The 8,563-nt window shown below is 44.5% G+C and overlaps 1 protein-coding gene across 5 annotated transcripts in view; it reads right to left on the bottom strand.

The window, feature by feature from the left end:
• Positions 1 to 8,563, bottom strand: part of TXNDC11 (thioredoxin domain containing 11) — a 181,165-nt gene that overhangs the window by 125,038 nt on the left and 47,564 nt on the right. For 4 of the 5 annotated variants that reach the window (XR_015060896.1, XM_085891978.1, XM_085891975.1 and 1 more), the window contains exon 6: positions 3,993 to 4,108. Coding sequence is in view for 4 of the 5 variants with exons in the window: in XM_085891978.1 (XP_085748104.1) it covers positions 3,993 to 4,108 (116 nt within the window). In the remaining variant the exon portion in view is untranslated. The remainder of the gene's footprint in view (positions 1 to 3,992; positions 4,109 to 8,563) is intronic. The other variant, XM_085891976.1, reaches the window with a different exon arrangement.

The raw sequence follows: 8,563 nt of genomic DNA, 5'->3' as shown, positions 1-8,563 counted from the left end.
TCCCCACACTGAACTCTCAGAAGAAATAATTTTTTTTTTTTACTGCCCAAATCCTTTTCGTGCAACTCACCCTCTCTCTGAGTACAACCACTATTTTTCCACTCACTCAGTCCAGCGGTTCTGGACTGCATATCAGTTAAGCAACCAGACACTTCTCAAATTACAGTATAATTTATTCCGTCATTGTCTCTTGTTCAAGGAAGCGATTGTCGTCTTGTCTCGTGGCTCACGAAAGCAAAGACTCGAAAACTACAGTAGACTACGCGTAAGTCGGCAGCGTGTAACTTGTCACTTCGCCTAAGTCGGCAGCGTCAAAAAGTCCCGAATTTATCTATTATTAAATCCCTTTGAATAAAGTCTGTAAGTCTTCATCTCTAAGTCGTCACTTCGTCTAAGTCGTCAGATGTTGTCCGTTCCCGCGTAATGGAAACTCAAGTAAATTACCATGCCTAACTCATCACACGGAACTGCTGCCTCGTGAAAAGCCCGATTTCATCGAATCGTGATGCGCGCTCATTGGTGTACACCACCAGTGAGAGGCTATTTATAACTGCGCTGCGTTCAGCTCAGTCAGCGACCACGGTGGTCGCTGGCTCAGTGTGTGGCCAGCCTAGGCCGTGAAGCTGGGCATTGAGTACTGTATTGGGTATTACGCAAGACGGGGTCATAAGCCGTGGTCGTCGTGACGACAGTTGTCATTCTACTTTGGATATGTACACACGTTGAGCGCACTGCAGGCAGGACCATGGAGACTAAGCGTAAGCTTACAACTAAAACCTACCAAGAAAAATACGACATTATCAAGTTTTGCGAGGCAAACCCACTGATGAAGAAAACAGCCATAGCTGAAAAGTTTGACATCAAACGGCAGACATTGAACGATATCTTGAAGAATAAGGGCAAGATATTTGGACAAGTGGAGAAGATCGCGAGGCCGGTGGTAAGTGTGAAATGTGTGTCCTTTGAAGATGTCGATGACACGCTCATCATCTGGTTTCGGCAAATGTCGGCTCAGCCAAATATTCGGTTGGACGGTGAAATGTTGCTGCTGAAGGCACGTAAATTCGCTGTGGACCTCGGGCATGATGATGCCGAGACCTTGCCAATGCACTGAATAGACAGATTCAAAGTGAGGTGGGGGAATCGGCAAGGTCAAGAAGTGTGGCGAATCAGGCGGTGTGGATTCGGCAGTCGTGCACAACTGGAACGATGGCAAATTGAAAGACATCTTGGAAAGGTATCAGCCTCGGGACGTGTACAATGCCGATGAGACTGGGCTTTTTGTTGCCACAAAAGGAAACCTGGAGTTTGCTGTTAGTCATTCGATTGCTGAGATGGAAAGTGGTAACTGATACACTTACTTGAGTGTATCATAATGTGTATCAGTGATACACTTGAGTGTATCATCATGAATGTTCGCATACGCGCAAGTCGTCACACGTCTAAGTCGTCACTTTTTTTCTCGGTCCCAATGGTGACGACTTACGAGTAGTCCACTGTATTTTTTCCACGACCCAAAATTTGAAATCACATTAGTCTCGCGACCGAAATGTTACCGATAGCTACTTGGTACCAAATGTTGGCAATATACTGGTCAAAAGCATTTTCTCCGACAATTTTTATGGCAGCTACCGACCTATTTGGTACCAGTTTGGTACTGGTAGCTACCATAAAAATTGTCAGAGAAAATGCTTTTGAGGTGAAAACTCCCCTCAAAAACCGAGATTTATGAGAAGTTGGAAAGCTGTGAATGTTTGACTATGGTATATTGCTGCAAGATCAAGCGGCACTGTCATCCGCGACCCATCAGAAGGCCCTCACAACCCAAGTTCGGGTCGCGACCCTGGGTTTGGGAACCCCTGCATTAAAGTAATTACTCCTCAAGGAACTGAGCACTCTTCTTCTCTCAACATTGCCATGATCGTTTGGCTTGACCATGATTGCTTATCCCTGGGAGGGGGGATGGGTGGTGGTGTCACATCCTTGAGACAAATGCCTTAGCGCAGTCGGTAACTGCATTGACTGTGGTTACACATTTATTATGATGTAATCCAGTAAGAAAGGTGAATTCCTCATAGTCACACAATTGAGGGAAGCAACATATTTGAAAAACAAAATATTAAGAAAATAACCAACAAAAAAATAAATTTTATTGGTGAAAGGGAGAATTTCATGAAAAGATGAAGAAAAACAAACAAAGGTTTAAGGAAATTTTCTGCACCTTCTGCAGATTTTATCATAAGCATGGCAAGGATACGGCGATACAGTACATAATCGATTCATCAATACAATACGCCACTCAGCAGCAAAACGATGAGGTGTCAAAACTGGAGCTCTCCAGCTGAACCATCATCAATTTGAAGTTAATTAAATGGGGGTAGGGGAGAAGTGACCCTATCTAGATTAAAATAAATATATATATATATATATATATATATATATATATATATATATTGTTACGTTTGAGGGGGGGTATGCATTCAAAGGGTAATTAGGATGTTTAATTAGGTATGCCATGCTGTTCGAGTTTACCAGGATCTCGATGTAATAAGTAGCAATTCAGTGGTGATAGTCCATTGGGACCATACTCTGTACAGAGCATTGGTGCTGCCGAAGCAGTCTCCTTGGCTATTGGGCACAATCCTGGACAGGTCGCCACTCTGACGCAGGATACTTGAATGACTCGGTCATCCCAGCAAGCTGGTACTCATTTTGCCGACCTCGGAAGGATGGCAGGCTGAGTCAACCCCCTGGTGAATTAATTCAGCGGGCAACGAGGCTTGAACTCAGGACCCTCGGATCCCAAGCCGCCACCCTAACCACTGAGCCAACACCAGGCTACAGTGGTGATAAGTTGTCCAGTAAATGTTCATTTCTTCAAGGGGGAAATGATAATTGTCACGTAATTAGATAGGGACACGGGATGGGGCAAGTGTGTCTGCGTAAACCCCTTTTGGTATTCTCTGGAGGCTGGCCGTGACGTCACAGGACAGTGCAGCGGATGGCTCCGCCCCGTGATCACGATTGGCAGAAGGCGATGGCGGTGGGCCAATAAAACGGCTCGATTGGAAGTGACGAGGACAGGAGGATAAAAAGGTTCTGTTCGGGGTCGAAAAGGAAGAGGAAGAAGATTGGGACAAAAAGGTCGTGTTTTTTTGGTGTGGAGGCTGTTGCGCGGGAAGCATACTTGTTGTTGTGCTGATTCAATCGTGTTCTTCATCATGTCTTGGAGCCTTGCTGAGCCTCGTGCCTCACCTTGGTTGGCTCTGGGGTTCTGCTGACTCGGAGTACGGGGTCGAACGGCGGGCGGACCTGCCTCCCTCTCCTGCTCGCAACTTGGCGCCAGAACTGGTTCCCTGGTGGCTGTGAGCTGACTTGGGCCAGGACCGGGAGGTCGACAGCACCACGGTTTCTCCTGCGCCCTGACGAGAGCAAGGCCAGCTTGTCCGACGCCGATCCAGGGAAAGTTGCGTCCACACCACGGTCCAGCCTGACCACCAGAAGTAGCTACGGTGTGTGTGTGTGCGTGTGTGTGTGTGTGTGTGTGTGTGTGTGTGTGTGTGTGTGTGTGTGTGTGTGTGTGTGTGTGTGTGTACTTGGCGCCTTAGAGGGTTTGAGATCTGTATATTCATTGGAATTGTCTGTGTTTTCCCCACGCCCGATCCCACACCATCCCGTCGAATCGCCCCGGATCCCTCTTCTTGCCGAGTCTTATTATTTCTGGTTAATAATAAAAACAAATAAACATCATCAACTCAGTGAAAAGTGACTCGTGCCACCTTCCTCGTCCCGTTTGCGGTAGAGCGATTAGAACCGCCATGTTTGGGTTATAAATAAATAAACCGCCTCCATCGTTTCGGCTCATTCTACGTTGGCGGGACTGTTCAAGTCCCGTGGACGCCACAATATATAGAACCTGTCCAACATTGCCAGAAACAAATTCCATTTTCATGTTACTTTGTTTCATCGCACCAAAGTAACCCAACTCTCACCAGTGAAGGTTGACCATGACGGGGCATAAGGAGCGAGCCAGGCTTGGTCAAGTTTACTTCCACTGCCACGCTCCTCGCCGTCACAATGCCAAAGCGTGTGGACTCCAAACTATCTGCTGAGCATGGATCACAGGGCACTCATCACATACAAAAAAAGCTTCATCAACAAACACCACCTCACCATAAATAATTCCCACAGGACATTTAGCTCCTCTATCTTCTCCAATTCTGTTAACTATTTGTGATAAAAGTGAGTGTAGTGGTGGTTCAGCAGGTCATGTGGAGAAAATATTGGGATTGGGACCTATCCTATTCCAGGTTTACATGAATGATGCTCGGCCTCCAAGGAAAACACTCCAACACTTTTTTTGTACACATGATTGAGGCTCATAGAAAAGTTGAAGCAGACTGGAAGGGAACAAAATGGAATTGGCGAAACACCAACAGCAGGTTGGACGTGAGAGTGAGATCAAGGGGGTGGAGGAAGAAGGACACATGGGGGTTTCCAAGCTGCAAACAAGCTGAATGAAACTCCGCAAGAGGAGGAAGGGTGAAAGTGGGAGTGAAGCAGAAAAGGAACAAACCAATCGACAACTAGCAAACAAAAGGTAAGGGGGAGGGAGGGGAATCACAATAACTTGAAAGTAGAACGGCACTCTTCGACCTCACGAAGTCGACAGCCTCCGTTCACATTATTACATCATTACACATACTTGTACAAAGTTTGATTTAAATCCTTTCAGCTGTTCTCAATTATCACATTTTTACATGACATGACCTCTGACCTTTGATGCCAAAATCGAATCAGTTCAATTTTGCATCATAATATATACTTAAACCAAATTTGGTCAAAATCCCATCACTGGTTCACAAGTTAGCACAGCAACAGACCTCTGTCCTAACGGTTTTTACCTAACGGGACCTCTGTCCTTTGACCTCTTTACCCCATAATCTAACCAGTTCATCTTTGCATCATGATAATACTTGTACCAAGTTTGATTTACAGCCTTTCAGTCATTTTTAAGTTATCGCGGTAACGAAAACCTATCAAGGACGGTTGGAAGCACAGACGGACGTAAGCACGGACGGACAACTCGAAAACATAATGCTTCCGGCGACTTCGTCGGCTGAGGCATAAATAGGGAGTTCTCAGGAATTGGGCCATTTGAGGTAGAAGAGATGATGAGTATGGCTGGGTGGGGTGGGTAAACTGTAATCGTGGTAAACAGCCATCTTGAAGCCTTGGAGTGAAGAATGGGACCAAACACTCTCGGGAAGTTGGTTCCACAGGTGAGAGATAACATTAACAAATGAGCGAAGGTGAGCAGTGAGCCAGGATTGTGGGAGTTTAACAATAAGAGGGTCACTGGCAGATGAGAGCAAAGAGAAGGCAGAGGGTACAAGACCCAAAAGGAGGCGGTAAAATACAGAAGCCACCAACCTGCCTGTGATCCGAAAGTAACAGGCTGAGACACTCAGCTTCACCGTGAGAGAACCCAATGATTTTAAGGGTCTTGCTTTCCATGGAATCGAGAAGGGCAATGCGTGAGACGGGAAATATTTTCCCATTCTTCTGTACAAAAGTGTTCAAGCTCAGTCAAGTTGCATGGGGAGTGTTGATGGACAGCAATCTTCAAGTCATGCCACAGATTTTCCATTGGATTAGGTCGGGGCTCTGAGTGGGCCACTCAAGGACATTTATCTTTTTGGTCCTTAGCCACGCCAATGTAGTTTTGGCTGTGTGCTTTGGGTCATTGTTATGCTGAAAAGTGAACTTGCATTCCAATTTCAGCTTTCTTGTAGAGGGCAGCAGGTTTTCTTCTGGGATTTTTCTGTATTTTCTCCATCCATTTTCATTTCTATCCCGACAAGTGCCCCAGTCTCTTCTAATGAGAACCATCTCTGGAACATGATGCTGCCACCATTGTTATTTACAGTAGGGATGGAGTTCTTTGGGTGATGTGCTGTGTTGGGTTTACACCAAACATAACATTTTGCGTTTTGGCCAAAAAGTTCCAACTTGGTTTTGTCAGATCACAAAAGTTTTTGCAACATGGCTTCAGAATCTCCAGTGTTTTTTGCATTCCTCAAATGGGACTCAAGGTGGGCTTTTTTGAGTCCATCCAAATAATGACTTCCTTCTTGCCACCCTAATGTACAGGCCAGACTTGTGGAGTGCTTGGGATATTGTTATGTGCACACAGTGACCAGTCTTGCCATAAAGGCATGTAACTCTTTATAAGTTGCCATTGGCCTCTTGGTGGTCTCTCTGATCAGTCTCCTCCTTGTTTGGTCATCCAATTTGGAGGGACGGCCTGATATAGGCAGGGTCTTGGTGGTACCACATGCCGTCCACATCTTAATGATTGTCTTGACTGGTCTACAAGGGAATTCAGGGCCTTTGAAATATTTTTTATACCCATCCCCTGATCTGTGCCTTTTCACTTTATCCTGAAGGTCTTTTGAAAGGTCCTTGGTGCTCATGGTTGAGTCTTTGCTGTGAAATGCACTATCCAGCAGAGGAAATCTACAGGATCAGCTGATTTTATTCTGAAATAATCAGAATCACTGCAATTTAACACAGGTGGAGGCCAATTAAGTTGGTGTGTGATTTTGAAGGTCATTGGTTACACCTGAGCTAATTTACAATTGCTATTACAAAGGGGTGGACACTTATCCAACCAAGATATTCTAGTTTTGTATATTTAATTAATTTTCTGAAATTTGTGGAATTTGTTTTTCACTTGGAAGTTGTGTGTTACAATGTGTAAATAAAGGTGGAAAAAAAGTCTGATTTAATGCAATATAATTCCAGGCTATAAAGCAACAAAAGGTGAAAAATTTGAAAGGGGGTGTAGACTTTATATAGGCACTGTGTGTGCGTGTGTGTGTGTGTGTGTGTGTGTGTGTGTGTGTGTGTGTGTGTGTGTGTGTGTGTATGTATACTGTATATTTTTTTTAATGAGGGGCAGTCAATAAGTAACCATGAAATGGCGATATAAATTCGAGAATCTAATGTGTTTATTGTAGTTATAGAATACATATGTTATATCTTTGGGTAAGTCATGTTTTGCCTGTTTGAGATCTGGCAAAATTGAATGTATGATATCAGTCGAGCAGTTCCAAGATGGCGGCTCCCTTAGAAGCATGCACCAGAGAGGAGCAATCTTCTGTCATCCGCTTCTTGGGAAGTGTTGGTGTGAATCCCAGTGAAATCCATCGCAGAATGAAAATGCAATATGGTGACGCATGTTTATCACTGCAGCAGGTGTACGACTTGGACAGGAAGTTTAAAAGTGGAGTTCTTTCAGTTTTGGTGTGAGTTGCCTTGGCACCCACTTTGCAGACACTTTGCGGAACCCCAGCACGTTGTGAATGATATGGTGTGCTGAAGCATGGCTAATGTTCAATTCGGAGACCACTTCATCCAGCGTAATGCGACAGTTTTCGCTTAGCACGCGCTCAACTCCTGCAACCATTTATTGTGGGTCGGCTGTGTGAGGCCGGCCCAAGTGAGCAGCAATTATATTGCATGTGCCACAATGGACACTCCACTTTTAAACTTCCTGTCCCAGTCATGCACCTGTTGCAGTGATAAACATGTGTCACCATATTGCATTTTCATTCTGCGATGGATTTAACGGGGATTCACACCCCCACTTCCTGAAAAACGGATGACAGAACGTTGCTCCTCTCTGGTGCAGGCTTCTAAGAGAGCCACCATCCTGGAACTGCTCTACTGATGTCATACGCTCAATGTTGCCAGATCGAAAACTGGCAAAACATGATTCTTACCCATAGATATAACATATGTCGTCTACAACTACACACATTACCTTCTTGAATTTATATCGCCATTTTAAGGTAACTTATTGACTGCCCCTCGTATAAAGCTCTTTCTAACCACTAACTGACAGACTGATATTAAAGATCGGTACCTTCCTGGTGACGTAGGAAGCTGAAATTTTGCATCATATTTGTACATTTGTACACCAGGAAGGAAAATCACAGAATCGTCGGACAACATCCGTAAATTAAAATATAAATAAAAAAAATAAATAAATGAAAAATCAAATGCAGATGAGTGACCCGAGACAATGGGGAAGCATGGTAATTTTGTGTGCCCACGGACATCGTAGCCAATACACCAGGAAAAAAATCACAGAACTGTTGGAAAGCATCCGTAAATGAAAATATAAATAAATGAAAAATCAAATGCAGGTGAGTCACCCGTGACAATGGGGAAGCACAGTTCGCATGTTTACACAATGTGTAAGCACACCCCGCTAATATTATATTTATTTAACCATGAGCATTTCGGTCTCCCAGCAAGGTCAAATTACCATGGTCATACTTTACAAAAAGTTATGCTGCAAAAGAGGTACACAATTTTCATGGGTATGTTTGTTGGTATTAAGACATGACAATGAGGGCTGACTAAGAGGGAGGGAGGTGAGCAGTGAGCAGTCTACTTGCATTGCTTTTCTCTTTCTCTGAGGCACGAGATATCCTTATCTGTGCTAGGGAAATGGTGAGCAGCTTAGGTAATGCAGCACTCAGAGGGAGACAAT

This window comes from Eptatretus burgeri, chromosome 8 (genome assembly GCF_056783735.1).
Source record: "Eptatretus burgeri isolate ZD-2024b chromosome 8, Ebu_testis_v1, whole genome shotgun sequence".
Classification (NCBI taxonomy): Eukaryota; Metazoa; Chordata; class Myxini; order Myxiniformes; family Myxinidae; genus Eptatretus; species Eptatretus burgeri.
This window is presented reverse-complemented; position numbering and strand designations above follow the sequence as displayed.